The sequence below is a fragment of the Manacus vitellinus genome, unplaced genomic scaffold, assembly GCF_001715985.3.
Source record: "Manacus vitellinus isolate BGI_N305 unplaced genomic scaffold, ASM171598v3 scaffold_20_pilon, whole genome shotgun sequence".
Taxonomy (NCBI): domain Eukaryota; kingdom Metazoa; phylum Chordata; class Aves; order Passeriformes; family Pipridae; genus Manacus; species Manacus vitellinus.
The window spans coordinates 1,964,279-1,982,716 of NW_021939471.1; the positions used below are offsets into that span (position 1 = coordinate 1,964,279).

The 18,438-nt window shown below is 46.1% G+C and overlaps 2 protein-coding genes and 1 long non-coding RNA gene across 5 annotated transcripts in view; 1 reads left to right on the forward strand and 2 right to left on the reverse strand.

Annotated features, from left to right (window-relative positions):
- CPS1 (carbamoyl-phosphate synthase 1) overlaps positions 1-18,438 on the forward strand; it is a 162,099-nt gene that overhangs the window by 44,902 nt on the left and 98,759 nt on the right. The gene's annotated exons all lie outside the window — the stretch shown is intronic.
- The window catches only part of LANCL1 (LanC like 1), an 18,985-nt gene continuing 1,035 nt past the window's right edge, over positions 489-18,438 (reverse strand). The window contains exons 2-9 of the mRNA XM_029959590.1: positions 18,191-18,433; positions 10,936-11,143; positions 6,937-7,072; positions 6,471-6,617; positions 4,388-4,570; positions 3,328-3,504; positions 2,973-3,045; positions 489-2,438 (exon numbers count right to left, since the gene is read on the reverse strand). Coding sequence (XP_029815450.1) covers positions 2,362-2,438; positions 2,973-3,045; positions 3,328-3,504; positions 4,388-4,570; positions 6,471-6,617; positions 6,937-7,072; positions 10,936-11,143; positions 18,191-18,433 — 1,244 coding nt within the window. The 3' untranslated portion in view covers positions 489-2,361. The remainder of the gene's footprint in view (positions 2,439-2,972; positions 3,046-3,327; positions 3,505-4,387; positions 4,571-6,470; positions 6,618-6,936; positions 7,073-10,935; positions 11,144-18,190; positions 18,434-18,438) is intronic.
- Positions 11,735-18,183, reverse strand: LOC115307432. 2 transcript variants are annotated; one of them, XR_003915756.1, is made up of 2 exons: positions 17,592-18,183; positions 11,735-14,105 (listed from the first exon to the last, which is right to left on the reverse strand). It is a non-coding gene; the product is annotated as an uncharacterized LOC115307432 (long non-coding RNA). The 2 variants fall into 2 exon arrangements; XR_003915757.1 differs by having other exon boundaries at positions 11,735-14,178.

The following is an 18,438-nucleotide window of genomic DNA, read 5'->3' on the forward strand; positions in this document are numbered from 1 at the left end:
AAATGGAAACTGTAGAAAGCCAGGTTTTGTAGGACCTCAAGCAACCTAATATATGTGCAGGGTCACCTTTATCCATGTCACTCTTGACAGTCTGGCCTTCATGCCTCTGGTGCTGGACAGTCACAGCCTTCCTGAGGCAGCCTGTTCCTCCTTCTACTGAGCAGGAGGGTGCTTTTCTGGGAGGATCCACATCCTCCTTCGGGTGGCCAGCATTGCACACAGGTGTATTTTGGTGCAATTAACAGTAACCTGCAGGACTATGGTCTCCAATGGAAGCCACACTGAGAGGATGGAGACAGTACTGCAAAAGGATGCTCTGGGAGGAAAGCACAGGACTGGTCTCAATGGATTGGAGATAAGGAAAGATGAGAAATACTCTTAACACTCAGGATGGGTGGGAGGCCACTGAGCCTCCAGGAGCTGCCAAAGTGGCTGCTGTGGCATATGTTGATCTCTTCAGACAGGAGGTAAAAATAACCCAAAGCTTGGTCATTTCAGCATTTTTATTAAACAGTTTTTTATTAAACACTCAGCACTTGTACACGTGGCCCTGACCCTCCCCCCATCAGTGTACAAACCCTGGGAGGTTATGCTGTCATGACACTATGACACAGGCTGTGCAAACCATCTCCTTTACACAAGCAGTACCCAGGAAAAACCCAGGCTCAGTGTCCCTACTCTGCTATCATACCAGCCAAGCTGGAAGGTAACTTACAGCAAGCCTCATGTGCTGCTTGGTTAGCCAACTCCTGCTTCTTTCTTCTCTGCCACCTCCCTGTGTTGCTCAGGCCTTGTGAATGACAGGGAATGCCTGCTGCTGAGCCTGCATGAGCCTGAGGCTTCTAACAGGGATACCCAGCCCCAAGAAGCTGAGCTCTTCTGCACTTCAGGCTGTCTTTTGGTGGACTTTCACAAACCTGTGATTGCAGCAGGAGTGTGGGCTTTGAGGAAGGGCTGGGCTGCCCTGCATTCAGGCATGTGTGAGCCAGGTGTGTTAGTGTGCCAGGTTTGGTGGTCCTGCTTTGTTGTCACTGGTGCACGAGTGTGGCTGTGCTGCCCTGCAGCTCTCACCTGCTCCTATGGCCTGAGCCACTCAGCAGCTAGGCCCTTGAAAGATCTGAGGAGCTGCTCTCCAACAGCACAAAGCAGTACAGCTGTATCTGGAACTTTCCCTGCACTCAGTGTTTAGTTCATGCTCAGTGCTAAGGAAGGGGTTTACAGGGTCAGGTCTCTGCTGCAAATTGCTGCAGCACCAGCTAAAGGATGGAAAATCAGAGTTACCCTTTGCTAAGTATCTGGTCTGCTTGACAAGTCAAAGCTAGTTAACCTAGGGCAAATTTTCCAGTTGGGTAGATGTGTGGTTGCAAATCAAACTACAGCAAGCAGGAGCAAGGCAAATGAGTGACTCAAATTATCCAGCTTTGGGAACACTTATAAAAGAAAACATGTAAACAACATCTATACAGCTAATAGCTTAAACACTGACAGAATTCAGTGGAATATATTTCTTTTCCCTTGTTGCTGATGCACCTGGCACCACCTAATACATGAATTTAAATAAAGACTGCAAAATAAACTCTCAAAACTAACCAGAAGAGACCACACCAGCAAGCATGCTTAGCTCACTTTTAGACTGGAGTTTTCCATTAGGTGGCCCACAGACTAGCAAGGTTTAATGTCAGATGGCAGTGGATTACTTGTCTGTCACTGGAAAAAAAAATGCACAAAAGAGCTATACATAGCTTTGCTTTTAAAGCAAACAGTGGAAATTCAGGACAGGGCTTTGGCATGCCAGTTCCAGCTCTGCCACTTACAAGATGACATTAACAACATATAAAGACTCCATAGTCCATCCCATTTGCCTCACATGGTGCAGCCCAGCTACTGAACCACATACTCCCTGGGTGCTCAGTGAGAAAATGCTTAAAAACAACTTGCAGGGCCACAGCCTCAGTTTTCCATCTTTTGTCTTACATAGGCAACTAAATTCCTGCAACTATTTGTTAGCACAAAAAGAAACCGAACAGCCCAACTTACATTTAATAGAAACTTTTTCCCACGAAATGGGATACATAAAATAGCAAAACTCTGTAGCCAACAAAATACTGTACAGTTCTCCCTGCTCCCACCTGCAGCCCTGTGCTTTTAAGGGACACCAGCAAAATTTGCATTCTGTCTTTTAAATTGAAGCAATGTAATAAGATGACTAGAAATGTTAGAGAACTCAGCATGCCCTCAAGAGGATGGATTTACGTTCAGTTAGGTGAAAAATGAGTTATGAGTCTGGAAGAAGGAGAAAACAGCTTCCAACTGTGTTTTCACGTGTGGACAGATTCAGGCAGGAAACTGCCAAGCTCAGCTTCAGAGTTCAAATGCAGGGAACTTGGCCTTGGTTGGCACCAGCAGGTCAGCAAGAAAGTAAATTGTTCCAGCCATTCCTGAGGACAAAAAAACCACACTGTGCTTGAGAGATTCCCTTTGGGTACCCATTTTTTTCAGTTATCCAGGGGTGAGTAAGTCATGAAGACAGAAGAAAAGGCCCTAAATAATTTCCAAGGTCTGAACCCAGGTTTCCCAAGCAGCTTTGGTGTTTCAGTGAGGAAAGTGTTTTGATGTTGATGAAACACTGAAAAGCACCAGGGGAAACACAATGCATCCTTCCCCCCTCCAGATCCCTCCCTTCTGCTTTCCTGGTGCTCAAGCTTAACACTCTGAGCAGCTTTGCCCAACTCTTGTCCCTGTGATACTGCTGCCCGAGGTCCTCACTGATGGAACTGCCACTGTAAACAGACATTAGCCTGTGCTACAGGGAGACTGCTCCTGGGAACAGGGTAAAAACAGTGAGTACAGTCTCCTTTCCATCTTCTACACTGAGTTTTGCAACGGCTTCAGTGGCATGTGGGTTTGGTTTTCCTTGGTGCTGGACTAGTTCAGATCCAGGAGCAAAACACAAGCCTAGAGACTGAGGTTACCTTCAAAGAGGGAGAATGGTGTGTCTGGAGTCCGGCACCCGTGTTGGCCATAGCTTAAACACCACTCTGCAAACTGAGAAAAGAGGAACAAAAAGCGTTCAAATGTGGCTAAAGACAAATCTTGAACAAAAATACCACTCTCACCCTCACGCTGCCCCTTGCAGAGCAAGGCTTCTGTGGGAAATCCCTTCTATACAGGCTGGCAGACAGTGACTGCACTGCTGAAGGACTATTCTGGTGCAGCTGGTCAGATCTAGCTGCATGTCTGCCATGCTAGAAATTGGGTTTCAAATGCAAAGGCGGTGCTGTAGAAGGCAGAAGTGAACAATCCCCTCTCCCTTCCTCAGGCTCTTACCTTGCAGGCCCTGTAGAGGTATTTCATGTTCTGAGTGAGGTTGTACAGTGCCAGGAAGCTGTAAGCATTACCAGCTGTCCCATGGCACAGCCCGTAGCCTTTCTTTAGTAACCCGTACTGCCAGATCACTTCTGCACACTGCAGGGCATCATTTAGGTACTGCTGCTCCCCAAAGACCTGCAGGGGCAAGAAACAGTCATCCTTGCTGAGGTGATTTGCTCCAAAGAGCATCCTTGTGTGTTGTGGAGGCCTGAGTTAATTAGTTTCTCTCCTGCTGGAAGTTACTTTGCTGTCTACTTTAAAGGAGGATGTTTTTGATATTGATAGAAGAAATAGAAACTTCACTCACAGTATCTCGGAATGCCCAAATAAGGAACAATATGATCTTAGAGAAGTCCTAGAGAATTTGGTAAAGATGTACTTAAACAAAGAAGATGTAAACTAAGCTCTGTGTATCCAAACAAGATAAAATGAAGAACAAACGTAACAGTTTTTGGTGTGGATCACAGCGATGCTGTACCCGCTGTAGATGCTCAAGAACTGAGGTCAAGACGACACAGAAGACCCGGAAAGACCAAAAAGGACTTCCAATAGGGGTCTGACTATGTAAACAAACTAATGAATATTAACAAGTAGGTGTAATAAGGAGCCCTGTCTGTCTGTCATTTGGCATGTTTGATTAGAAGAGCTCTCCTCCAAATGTCCAGCATTCTGAATAAAGAAGAATGCCCTTTTTAACATCTACAAATTGATGTTAAGAAGTTTTGTTTCTGCCACTTTTCGATATCAATATGATGAATTGGGATGTCTGATCATTACTTCCCACACAACTAGCTGTCACCATCAATCACCTGTAACAGGACAACCCACACAACTGATGGGTATTTTCAGAAATATTTTTCAGAAGATTAATTTTCGTATCAGTTAGTGGTCCCTGTGTGGTGATTTCACTGTAGCAAGCCATCCTACTCTCAAGGCAGGGCGGGGTCTCATAGCATTTTCTCTGTGATGAAGTCTCACATTAAGGGTCCCCAAAGGGTCTTTGCAAGATTTCTGGTACCTTGTAGGCCTGGATAAGCATGTAGATTACACCTGGTGCCCCATGGCACCAGTGGACGAGCAGGTCTCTAGTGTCACCGATGCATGGAGGGTAATTCCCAGATGGGAACTTGAGCTGGCAGACATAGTCCACACTGGGCTTGATTGTGTTGTGCAGCTTTACTTGACTCGCTCCAAGGCCAGGCTAAGAGAGAGAAAGCATTAAAACAGGGAGAATTACCATTCTGTCTGTCCCTAAAAGACCCAAGATCTGCCTGAAAGGTGGAAACAAAGCCAACTATGGCTATGTTCCCACTTGCTCCTCGTAAATAAGTAATTTCTTTGGTCCAGGCTTTCACACTTCACAAATACCCACTCGGCCCCTGGTTGCTCTCTGTCTTTGGGCAGGGTCTTACTGCCAGTCCTGCCCTTGCATCCCAGAAACAAAAACTGTCCCTAGCATGTCACCCAGCACCCTAAGCAAGAGGGCTTGCTGCTCCTTTTCCTGAAGATAAGCAGGAATAGCTTCCACACCCAGAGCTGGAGTGAAGAGATAAACTGTCTAAAATCAGTATTAAGGATGAGTGCCAGGGTTGAGTTCTAGCACCTAGAGCATCTCAGCTGTGATGCTGCATTTTCACGTATGTTGCTGGGTGATTTCAAGGAGATTACCTCACTGCTGACCTCAGATGGAAGCAAGGGAGTGGCTTCAGTGTCCTCTTCCAATGACACTGCCCCCCACAAAATCTGTACAGTTCTAATTTCCCACAGCAGACTGCAATGAGCACTCTCACCTAAGGATCACACTGTTCCCAGGTTAATAACTGGAAAATTAAAAATCAATACCTGTGCTGTAAAACCATGAGAGAGAAAAGATGTTTGTCTCTTCATATTTCACTTGTTTGCTTCCCCCAAGGCTTTTTCTGCATCATGCTCGGCTGATCCAGGCTCCCTGTACTTCATATGGCAGAAGAGCATGAAGCCCATGCAGTATTTTATGGGAGACTTACACTTAAAATTATTTAAAACATCAGCCTGGCAACAAGTTCAGACACTCCTGTCTCCCCTGCTCCCAGCTAGCTCTTCTGGTGCTCATGGGCAATAATCACCTTGCATCCTCCTCTTGCCAAATCTGCTTAAAACCCACCAACCACCCCTTCCTCTCTGAGCCACAGAGAAGGGTTATATTCACAGGAATTCTGCTTATCCTGTATGTGGGTTTTAACTTTGAGGGTCTTGAAGCAAAGCTCATATACTTGAAACCCGGTGGCTTTTTTCCCCCACCTGTTCTGAGAGTTGGGTCTAATAAAAGATATCACCTATTTTTATATCAAAATAATTTGCACTGCTCATGGGTGCTTTAAAAATGCAATGTTATTTATTGCTGTTATTCTTCTAAGTGCTTAAGCACTGTAAATTTATGCATAAAGTGACCTGCATTGGGGAATTATCACCCTCATTTCAGAGCCAGAGTAGGGAATATTGCCAGAGCTCCAATGAGTTGTGCAAAATAGTGAGAAAGACAGCATCATAGCAAAAGGGTACTGCAGCTCCCAGCCTCTCATCTTGCCCTGCCTGCTTCAGGCACTACAGAACTCAGTTCCTTTATCAAAGCAAAAAGTCCCACCTCTTTCACATTTAAGAACAGGCCCTCCTTTGGATACAAAGGCTTGTCTCACTTTCCTACTACGAATGCAATCTCTTCCACTGTGCTTTTCTCCCCGAGATTCTCACTCCAATGATCTGAGATTGCTCCAAGTAACCAGCTCAAAAAATGCAGGAAGCTCACACATACCAACAAACAGGAATACTTTATAAGCAATTAACATGAGGGGGAAACTCAGACCCAGCTGACCTCCAGGCCTCCATTATGTGACACTGCTGGTGTAATGCAGGTCACAATTCTCTCCATCAAGGATATTCAATCTCAGTCTTGGAGAAAACCTTCCGCAGCGAGGATGTATGATCAAACATGAGTAAGTCCATCAGACAAGGGAGCTTTCACAGCTTGACATCACCAAGAACCAATTCAAATGCTGCTCCTTCTTCAAAGAAATGTGAAACAGCTGCTAAGGGGACCTTCCCTCCCCTCCAGTGCCTCTTACCTGCATGAGAAAGTAGTAAATCCCAGCTAAACCATGGGCTGCCCCTACGTAATACTCCTGGTACCACTCATACATCAGGGGGCTCTTTGCTGTGAAATTCCTCTTTTTGGCCAGGTTCTCTCCTGAGGCTACAACTGCTTCCCAGACCTGTGATGGGAACAGATGTGGGTGAGGGAAATGCTGCTGTCTTGGACACACCACAGTGAGTATCCTGACACAGAACTAGAGTTGCTTTTCTGCCCAAGCAGAGGAAAGAGCCTGAGTGAGGGAGTAAAATACATGCCAATTCAGTACTGCTCATGGATTTATATGGACAGCAGAGCGTGTGTTTGTCCCTCTGGAAGCAAAGCAGCAGGGATACCATGATGTGGCTTCTCCCTTACTGCAAGAGTTCTCTACATCTAGCATTGATTTTTACCTGCCCAAAGATGAGCTGCACGGGAAGAGACAGCAAAAGGCACAGTACCTGCTGAATATGACTTTTAGGGATCTTCTCCTCTCCGAAGTGCTTGTTCACAAACGTCAGTGCATAGAGGTAGCCCATGCGCCCATACAGCAGCTCATCGGGTACCCGTGGGTCAGCCTTGAGCAGGTGGAGCAAACTGGGATGAAAAATTCCCATGGGGGACATTAGAGGACATTCAAAGCCACATAACCAAGCACTGAGACTGGCACTCAAAACCATGGTTTGCTCCTTCATGCCCCGCCTGTGCCCCGGCAGATGTCAGGCCAGTCTCTGTGTCACAGCCTTCCAGCTACGCAAGGGGGGGAATCACTCCTTCCCCTCTGATTTTTGTTTGGCTTTTTTAGCCTAACCAGCCCTTTATAATGTGCTCACACTATGTGCTTGTGTTTTAGACCACCAGCTCTGGGAAAGCTACTTGAGGGGGAAACCTGGGCTAAATGAAATGGTCAGTATAAAGCTGCTGACTGCTCAGGAAAGGCTGCCCACCATTATTTTCCCGTGACGCTGCTGGCAAGGCAAACCCTCTGCAAAAATGACTACTTTCAAACTAAATTGGTATCCCTTTAATTTGGCTGCTTTGTGTAAAAGTCTCACTCCTAATGCTCAGAAATCATGACAGAAAAGCCCCTTCCTCTGCAAGTAGCCAGGGCTACGCTATCAGTAGAGAAAGAGGTGCCTCCATGAGCTAAAAATCTAAGGAGGTGGAGCTACAAATGTTGTTTAACATCAAGCCACTGTGGCACATGTAAGAAATCTGGTCTAGGGAGAGCCGAGCAGCAGTGAGGACAGCTCAGCAGGGTGTGAGTGCTGTGGGCTGTCTGGGGACAACCTCACACTGAGGACATCTTGGCTGGCACCAAGCTTTAGCCCACAAGTGCAGAGAGTGACCTCTGCTGCAGACAAGTGTTTTCTTTGCCACTTTTCTATTTTCACGTTGCAAAGTTGGTGATGTTCCTGTAGTGCTAACAGAGACTGACCACTCTTCACACCAGTGCTTTGTAGCCCAATTCACTTTTGATGCAATTTTTCCATTGTTTTACCTCTCATCACACTTCCAGCAGGGCTGGATTCCTTCCCTGTCAGAGCAGCAGGTGGCAATGTGACTAGATTTGGCTTTATTTTTCTGCTCACCCATGAGACAGCAATCTGAAAAGTTCCACCACTTTGCAAATACTAGCACAAGTGGCTGCAAGGCTGTTTCCTGAGCTGCTTCCCTGATGCAAAACCAGCCAGGAAAGCTCCGTGTGTGCAGATCTTCCCTGTCACAGTAGTGAGAGGAACAGAAAAGGTGCTTTGGCAGCCTTGGCTCCAGGGCCAAACAATGTGTTGCCAAGAAAAGAAGCAACCAAATGTCCAGAGTACCCTCAGAGCAGAGAAAGGATGCTGGGCTGCGACTCCTCATGGCAGGAATCTTTCCCTGGCACTGGACTCAACGTGAGCAGGGATATTGAAGGAGAAAGGAGGGAACACTGTCTCAAGGTGGACTGCCCTGTCTCCTATGTACTACTTAAAATGTGCATTGCTCCATGGCAGAGGTTTCTGATAGATTAAACCCAGGAGAGAGACTTTATACCCCAGGCTAGGACTAAGCACAGGTTCCTCTCTCAGCTGCAGGGGCTGAAAGGAAATCCCTGCTGCCTCCTCATGGCCATTGTGTCCAAGTCCAAGGAAAGCACAGTGAGGAGGGTTTCCAAGGAGAAAAGCAGTGTTTGGACAGATAGGCTCTGCCCAGCAGCAGGCTGGCCAGAGGAGATACTGGCTGGTGATATTGTTCAGCTCTGAGATGTTGGGGAAATGTCAGGTGCAATAGAAGGAATGGATGGATGGGTGAACTGTAATATCCACGGCAGTGATTTTCTGAGGTCTGGATGCGAAATCTTCTTTTCATGGGGAAATCTGGAGCAGCTGGAGCTACTATTCTTGCTCCTTATCCATTACTGCTTTCCCTCTAGCTGCTTTCCAGGCAGGATCATCAGGGGAGGAAGTCTGCCAGTAGTTTTTGCTGTTTTTGAAATGTGGCCATGCGTGCAACAAGAGATGCCTGGGATGCTCCTGGACTGATTGCACGCCGAATGCATTTCTCAGGAGCGAGGGGTAAATTGAGGTCTCTGAAAGGAAGAGCCACTCTTATTAACTTATCAGCCTATTACCTCAACTGCCAACAACCAGCAGTTTCTGGATAGAGGGAAATCGAGGCAGCTGTATAGCAGAATGGGATTTTTATAAGCCACTGGCTCTGAAAGCAAACCTTTGACCTTGTGAATTGGTGGGAGGTGACAGGGAAAAGAGGGCTCCTGGAACATGGCTCAGATTTTCACAGGCTCTTGGAAAATGGGCTGCCCTGAAACAGTCTCTCTAGAGCATAAAGGCACATTTGTTAGTCATGAATTCATTTAGGAGAGAGCAAGCTTCTGTCTCTTCCACTGCAGGTAAAACCTGGCTGATGGATTCCCTCCACAGGCTCTGTAAAGATGAGGTGCTTTAAAAGGCAGAGGACAATATGGAGAGAGGTCCTCGTTCTTCACAGCTGTGAGAAAAGCATTTTCTTGCACTGCATAGCTTAGCAACTGTTCTGCAACTAAACAGCACACTCAAAACTCACTTAAGAATTTTGATTAAGGGAGCTACTTTTCAGAGAAATACTCTGTTCTTCAAGGAGCATGGTCAAATTACTGCTCTGGGAATTGGTGGCAGAGTAAGGACAGTATCACTGTTCCTTCGAGAAAGACACTTTTGTTTTTCCTCCCTTCAGATGTATTAAGAAACCAATTTCCAAGGTTCTGCCTTTATGATATCATTAGATGGCAATGCAGAATTAATCACAAAATTCCTTTCTGCCGCTGAACTGTAGGCAGAACAGGTGGGAACCAGGGAGAGGAGAGCTTGGCAAGAAAACACAAGGGGTTTTTTCACAACCTAGGACTTTTGTATTGACCACAACTGACCAGCTTTGTCAGACTAGTTCCCTTTTTGATAGCAAATATATTAAATCATAGTGAGATTTCCCATTTTGTCAAAGTATTAAGCAAAATCCAACCCACAGATTATTAAAAGGACAAAGAAGACAGTTCTGTCCTCAGACTGACCATATCCACATGAACCAGAAGCTATTCTTAGTAAAGGGAGTGGGAACTTTGTGTCCAAACCATACAGACACTTCTGATTCCCACCCGTGGCTTTTTTTAATTGCTATTATACATCACTTGCTCGTGGCTGTTTAGGGGAACTCAGTGTTGTTCTGAAGCATCAGGGGTTTTGTCTTATTTTGTGCTGACCATGTGAAAATGGAAACTCTCTACTGGGCTGTTTCTCACCTTCTCAGAACTGATCTCCCTTATTCAAGAAATGCTTGCAACTGCATCTCCTTAACTCTTTTCCTTCCTCTGCCACATGCTGATCTAGGGTTGCTTGTTTGTTCTTTTCTTGTCTTAAGTACCCAACAAAAATACATTTGAAAAGAGTCTAGGAAAGGCAGGAAATAGAAATAAATTAATCATAACCAGCTGCATTCAGCAGTTGAAAGGGATGCTGTCAATCTTAAGTTTAAGTCAAAGTCAACTAATAAATAGCAAGTGGAAGCAAGTGCCAAAATTAAATCTAATAATTCTACCACATTTCTCCTTTTCATCAAAATGGCTGTAAAACTAAATTGAAGGGTTCTCAAAAAAACACCAAACCCCACCTTCTGTATTTTTTCTTTTGTTTTTTTATTTTGGCACTTTTTTTCTTCCTGTGTTCATCAGAATTATTTTTAAGATGGCAATACCAGCTGACCAATATCCTTGCTCCCCATGCTGCCATGCAAGTGTGTTTGTCCTTAAGCCACCTCTTTCATCAGGGCAGAACTAGTTTGTACTGCCCTCCTCAGTTACTGGATTATTTCTCACACAAGACTGCAACAAAACGTATTCAGGCTTGGTAGAGGGTACCCCATAGAAGCCCAGACCAGCTCAATGAGCAAGGGGAACATTAGGTCAGAGACATAACCAGGTGTTTTACCGAGTGATGCAGTCTTCTGCCTGCTTCTGGTTGTGCAGTTTGTGGTAGATGACAGCGGCCACTGCCAGGGGCCCGGCGTCGCCACACAGGAAAGTGATGGAGCGTCTTGTCAGGCAGCTCAGGCTCTTCTTCACGTACTCGTGGGCCACCTGAAGGTAGGCTGGGTCTCCATACACATCATACAGGTGCAAATACAGCAAAGCAATGCCTGAAAAAGGAACACGGAGGTTGCACTCACCAGAAAAGTTTAAAAATTTCTGCTCTCTGCCCTGGCTGTTATAAGGAACCTAAAAACCCACCCCTCTGCCTCCTTTAGGATATAAGCCTTATAGACAGGCTTCTCAGGCACATCCAAGGACATAATTTTGAGCTGCAGCATCCACAGCTTCTTTTACTGCTTTGCAACCTCCTTGTACCTGGTGTCGCTCCTGAGTGGACAACAGGTCAAGACAAACAGCAGTGTCTGACCCACGAGAGCCTGGAGAACACCACACAATTACATACAATTACATACAATTACATACAATTGTAGTAGCAAGGAGCAAAAGATGAGACCTAGACAAACCCACCTAAGTCCATAAATTGTACCTGTGACTGTTGGTCAGCAGTGGAGGGGAAAAAAAATCTTTGGGCAAGATGGTACTTGTGGCAGAGCAGTGCTGGGTTGTTACCCTCTATTTTTTTTCCATGCCAGGGGGTAAAGGGCTGGGTCACTTAGCTTGGATTGGATTTTAAAACAAAGTGACATGCCACCACAATGGAGAAGCAGTATCCTTAGGACATCCTACTTGACTCTTTCTTTTTTTTTTTACTTCTTTTTTTCTTCCCTCCCACTGGGAAGCACCAGCAAGGTTGTTACAGCTCCCTGGACACCATCTCCTGCTGCTGAGCAGGTGCCAAGCCCTACAGCAAGGTCTGGTGCATCCCAGAAAAAAACCCAGGGGTTGCTCAGCTCTCCTCTGCAGCACATCACTCATGAGATCAGCCCTTATCTGAAACACAAACAGCTACCTGGAATGCTGGATAAGGCTGCATGGTCCTCTCTGGAGGTTTCACAGAAATTTCACAGAATATTCTTGAGTTGGAAGGGACTCACAAAGATCATAAAGGCCAACTCTTAAGTGACTGGCCCATATTGGGATCAAACTCACAACCCTGGTGCCATTAGCACAAAGCTCTGAGCTAATCTCAGGGATGTTTTCAATGGGCTGGTCAGCTACAGAAACAACTCCACTACTGAGCACTCAGATTACTGGCTGTCCCTTGCCTCTGTCTGCCCTGTCTTCATCCAGCTCTTGAAGCTTTTAGTAGGTAACTGAGGAGTCCTCAGTAAGGCTGTGTCTGAAAGGTCTGCCACATCTGAACCATCCCTCTGATCTGGGAGGCATCCTCAAACATGCACTTAAGAAAGCTACTCATCTACATCACTTCGAGAAAAGCTTATTTCTCCCCTGACCAATAGCCATTTCTAAGAAGACTCAGGTCCTGCATTTAAGCCTAAATGAATAGAGCCAATCTCTGCAGATTTTGATGTGATAAAGTGAAAGGGGCAAGCATGCTGTAAAATTACTTTCCATGGTACTGAAAACAATTTCAGAATTAGATCAACTTCTCATTTTGCATGCATAATCTCCAAAGTTTTGGGCTACAGACAAGTCAATTCTGCATGTATATCATGTATAAAATTTCCTTTTCCTGCTGAAGCTAATAACCTTGTCCTCTCTCGAAGCAATTCAGTGCTAGTAATTCCAGAGAGAGCTCAGATGTACAGTGCCATCACTCAAGCATATAAGGATGTGGATAGAAGCCCTTCTTTGAAGGGGAACCCTCTTTTTCCAGCTAGCAAATGTCAAGTGACTCTCCTTGATTTATTTAGCACCTAGCACAGCTTCTAGACTCTAACAGGCTTGATAGATGTCTCAGCACAACTTGCACTCTTATCTGCTTTAATGTACAACTTTTAGCTTTGTAAGTAGCTTCTATTCCCACTACCATCATACCACCCTAATTATGCACATAACTACCATGCCAAGAGTACTGCTAGGATTGAATTCTTAGAATGTGAATGTCTCAGCACTGTTTTCCTCTGACTTCTTTGCTTCTTCTATTTTAAAACATTTCTCACCCCCTTTCCTCCCAGGCCCAAGCATCTTTGGAAAGACTCCAAAAAAAACCCCACCAACCTGTACTAAAGGATGAAAGCTGCTTCCCCAAATCATTCATATTTCCTTTTTTTTTTTTTTTAAATCCAAAGGCCTTAAAAACTGAACTTTAAGTAAATTTTCTTAACTCATTCTTCATAGAATTCGTACTCCCAAGCTGATCCCAAGGGCACAAGCAGTGCTGCCTTCAGCCAGGTGCTTGCTGGGTCTGTGAGCCCCAAGGTGGGGAAGGCTAGCAGAGAAGGGCAGGCCCACGCATAAAGAGGAAATGCTGACAGGTGTATGCAGAGGGACACAAAATGCAGTGATCTGGGTGGGGGATATCCTGTACTGACCCATGTGCCAAGATGTAGGTAGAGTATTTCAGAGGCAGTGCAGGTTGGAGACAAGAGTTTTCACCCAATGAACTTGGCTCAGCTGGGCAGTGTTGCTCTGCAGAAGCTATTCCACAGCTCTGCCTCACTCTCTCTTCCATAATACCCTCCTCATTCCAACTGACCAGGCAGGATTTGCTGACTGACCAGGTGTTAGTTTGGCATGCCTTATGTGCTGTACATCAGTCACGTGGGGCTAGATAAGCTGTGGATCTGCTCCATTTCTCTGTGTCCTGGAATTCTATGTTCAGTATCCCAGTTGGAAATGTGACCTATTTTTGTGACTTCTGAGACTCCTGACTGTTTCCAGCAGAACTGCCACACAGTGGCTGCCTGTGGCCTGCCACTGCCAAAGACATCTGGGCTTTGTTCTGTTGATTGCTTACGACTGGATGGACCACCTTCTCTGGAGTTTCTCAGATGTCCAAGTTTTTTGCTCCTTGCCGTGTAAGACCTGCTGCAGAGCCACATATGATGGGGAACACATCAGGCAGCCCTTGATGGTGCAGGCCTGCAGTGAACACGTGCTAGTGACAGCATATCCTTCAGCAGGACTCTGAAGATTGAAACTGCCACCTCCAGTGTGGAGTGTCCATGCCCGAGATGATCACTGCAGGAAATCGGGAGGCAAATTCTGCAGATGCCAGAAAAATTCGTGCTCGTGAGCTAAAGCACTGCTGAAAGAGTATCTCATCCATATGACCATTCTGTTGATCAAAGAGAAGTAAAGCTATGCATCAACTTCCCTGCAAGTTTGGACTTGCTTTTTATGTTGGATTGCACTACCACTGCAAGCAGTTATGCCATTCTGACTGTTCTGAACAAGATGCCTCCTTGCCCAGCAGGAGCTGAGCTGCAATGTGGTCCTTCCACAAAGGACAGTGGTTTTCCAAAAGGGGAAAATCTGGTCACCAACTCTGGACCAGTTCCAAACTGACCATCTACAGCCATAAAGACCTCAGAGATCTTGTGTTGACCCAGGGAAGTAAGTCAGCCAGCACCCTCAAAGCAGGATGTCAAACACAGAGGGAAGAAGGAGAAACCTATCTCCGCACATAGTGATGAAGCCTGGTAGTGTCTAGTGAGACAGCTGATTTTAATGAGACAGCTGACTCATTTTAATGAGTCAGGCATGGGGTAAAAGAGCAGGGATGGCATAGCTTTACTGTCCAGCTCAAAGTATAATAAGCATCTTTTCGGATGCAGACGCATGGGATGTTATCTTGTGCTCCTAAACGCATGCCAAAGCCATGCTGCATGGGACAGTGAGACATCTCCTCTAGAAGGCTGTATCATCCATGTTCATAACTTTGTGGGGAGCCACAAGTGCATTTTACTACAGCTTGCCTCAGTGCACTGTGAGACATGGGACATTACTCAGGTGCCTCAGCCTCTCCTGCCTTACAACCTGGGTTGCTTCTTTTCTAAAACTTTTTACTCTTTCATAAAATCCTACAACAGGTTAGGCTAGAAGGGATCAATGGAGGTGATCTGAAGATAAGGCCAACTTCAAATTTACATGGCGTTGTTCTGAGCCTTGTGCAGTCAAATACTTACAATCTCCAAGAAATGGAGATTTCACAAAAACTACCCAGCAAGCACTTGGCAGGAATGTGGTTTATGTGGGTGACACAAAGCACTCTATTATCTGTCACCAAATGCAGCCTCACTGACTCTTGTTCTGTAGGGATTATCTGAGAATTTCCATTTTTCTAAGCAGAACTCTCATCAGGAGACTCAAGTTCTCTGTTTTGAGGTGAAAATGAAAATATTGCACTAAAGTGAATGAAAGCTGTTTTTCCAGAAGCTTTCCTGAACTGGTACGGTTGAATTTCTATTCATTCTTAACTGACTTCTCTTTCATTTGGTGTGTCTTTTGAAGAGTCCCCTCAAAAGGCAACTCAGTCCTGCTCCTCATCCCCAGGGGCAGATGGGCCAGCCAAAAGCTGTGGATTGGACAGGCCAACTGCACTCACCAGTCTGTTTCAAAGGCCCTTGAGCTCTGAAAGTGATGACATTGCCAGAGAAGGGAACATTCACATGGGAAACAAATTCCAAAGGCACTGCCATAGGGTGGAGGAAGGGGAATCTCTCCCTTAAATACCGCATCGCCTTGGAAGGACACAACAGTCCAGCTGGCACTGGACTCAGGAGATTCCTAAGCGTCTGCAGCTGGCTGAGAGGTGACAGGAGTGAAGTCAGTTCTCCTTCCTTTCCCTTCCCATCATCTATGCTCCCAGTCAAGGCAGTCTTTGAAGCAAGGCTTTTTGCACTACAAGAAATACCAACAGGCACGTACGTACTCCTTGGAACCCTCGTGCTAATCTTTTGAAAAGAGAAGAGGCAGCTGTACTCCTGCCAGGATCTGAACTGCTTCCAACTCTTAGCTTACAGCAGTTTACCTTCCCTCAGTCAACACTGTGATGCCAGTGAAACAGATTAAGACCACAAAAGCTCTTCCAGCAGTCTTGCTAAACTGATTAAAAGCCAGAGCAAGAACACAACAGCCGAGGCTGGTCCGTACTCAGGCATGTACCAGATGTTGCCTATGGGGCTCTGATCTCTACTGAATGAACTGAATGAACCATAACAACCTGATTCAAACGTGTTTTGAGGGCACTCAGCCTCAATAATCTTGATCCAAAGTGTGTTTCCACTGCCTCTGAGCTGAAAATATAAGTCCTTCCCTATGCCGGCATATGCTGCGTATTACCTGAGTGTAATGTACTACACTCAAGTATGTTCCATTTCACACAGAGTTTGTGCCAAGAGAGCCATATTTCAGATCTCTCTTATTAGTGGCCATGAGTCTGATTTCATACTGCTGGGCAATGATTTACATGAAGAGATACCCAACAAGCCTTTTCTACATAAGCAATTACAGGAAAAAGCTGCTGTCTTGGCCCAATTAATTTTGTCTCTGGAAACCAGCACTGAATAAATTAATATAGCTAGGATTAGAAAGAAGGGAGGGTGACAAAGTTACAGTGTAATATCTGCAAACTTCGCCCCGCTGGCTGTGACCTGCAGGAAATCTGCCCGTGGGTTTTTTTGTAATCCTATTAGCCAAGGCAAGAAGGTGGTGTGCTCATGAGGAATGATCTCAGGAACAAAAAGAGATGACTCCCTCCCGAGAAGCTCCCTTCCAAATAAAAACAAGCTGAAATCCTACCACAGCTCTAAACCACTGTTTCACAACTGCAGTCGCTTTCCAACATGAAGCTCCTTAGGACCACCTTAAAGGAAGGAAATATGGCCTCTGGGGAAAGGTGTCTTCCTTTTCCCCTAAGAATTTAAGTGTATTCCCAACATCAGTTAATTGTCCTCCCACTTTACTTCCTGAATTATTCTGGCCAGAGGCAGACTCTGTCATCATGACTGAAGACCATATTTACGTGTGGACTGCTTTTCATTGCAGGGGACCTCAGAGCAGGGTCACACAGCCTAGAAGACCGAATGCATTTTCCAAGGAGAAATCAGCCACCACTGAGCAAAAATGCATAAATTCACAGGCAGTAGGAGCAGAGTGCTGCCAGGCAGCAACTGATGAAATCAACGTTCTCCCACGCTGGAATTTAATACTGGCATCCTAGCATTTCTTATGAGCTGCCTGTCTGCCTTACGAAAAATTTTAAGCAGGCATTTCTGGAACTGTGGTCATCAAGCTGCAACTTCTGTTTAGCACCAACATAATGAACACTACTCTCTCAAGCACACTGTTGGCATCAAGTTCCACAGCACCCACACACAAGTGCTTTTAGCCATACCCAGACTGTGCTGTAGAAAGTTGCCATTTAGGATCACAGTGTACTGCCAAAAAAAAAAAAAGCAGCAGCAAAAAATCTTGCAGCAAGCATGAGATTAATTGCAACTCCCCTGGGTCTCTCCCTAGGGCCTGGCACAACAGCTGACAAAGCACACAGCAGCAGCTAAGGATGAGGCACAGCACAAGGTGTGTCCTCCCTGGCGCCAGTGGGTAGGAACAGGGAGGAGAAGACAGGGCACACTACCAAGGAAGGAAAACTAGGATGAAAATGCAGAACAGGAGAAAGACAAGCTCCTGGAAGCTTTGCACACAAGAGTTAGAGTGAGGAAGGCTTTCACACTTCATTATACTCACATTTGCATTTCTGCTCCTTCCAGCAGGTATTGGAGCAGGACTAGCCCTGGCTAAGTAGAGGGGCACCACCTGGGGAACAGGACTGAAGAAACTTGCCAATCAGACAAGGTCATCAGATAAAATTCAGCCCAAACAGAGAACATGGACACTGTTTCAGGCCATCAGCTCACTGCTGCCATATGCAAGGGCTCCTTGCAGGTAACTGACCTACCATGTGCACCTGCCTACTTCATGGAGCACTGGTTTTGTCGTCATCCCCACCGTGGCCAGATTTGGAGCCAGTCCCTTCCGAGGCTCCCACGTCCGCTCTCAAGCAGGTGCTAGCTTGCTCTGTTGCATAAGATCAGCACTATTAACCAAGAGAAGACACAATCCTGCCCTACCACACTGCGGTCTTCCCTCTGCAACTTCAAACCTGCTTCAAAACTGAGGAGTCCTGAGAAAGACATCCCTTGTTTTAATAGATTAAAACATGTGGAAGAAGCACCGTTCTTGACATGGATCTACTGTGACCATTCCAATGGCTAAATCCCCACAGTCTGCCTTGGCCTGCCTTAGTCTCCTCTGGAGAGCTCCTGCCCCGTGGGATCCGACCCTACCTGCCCAGCCGGTGTACGCGGTGCAGTCGTGCGGGTCGGCGGACTTGAGGCCCCTCTCCATCTGCTGCAGCAGCTCCCTGACTTTGTTATTCAGCCGCTGCGTGAATTCGGGGGTTAGCTGTGGAGAAAAAACCCACCACACGTGAAGGAAACACCGGCAGGCGGGCGGGCATTGGTACACCGGGGACACCCGGCGGGCGCACAGCCAGGGCACCGCATGTTTTAACCAGGCAGGTCTCTGCTCTGCA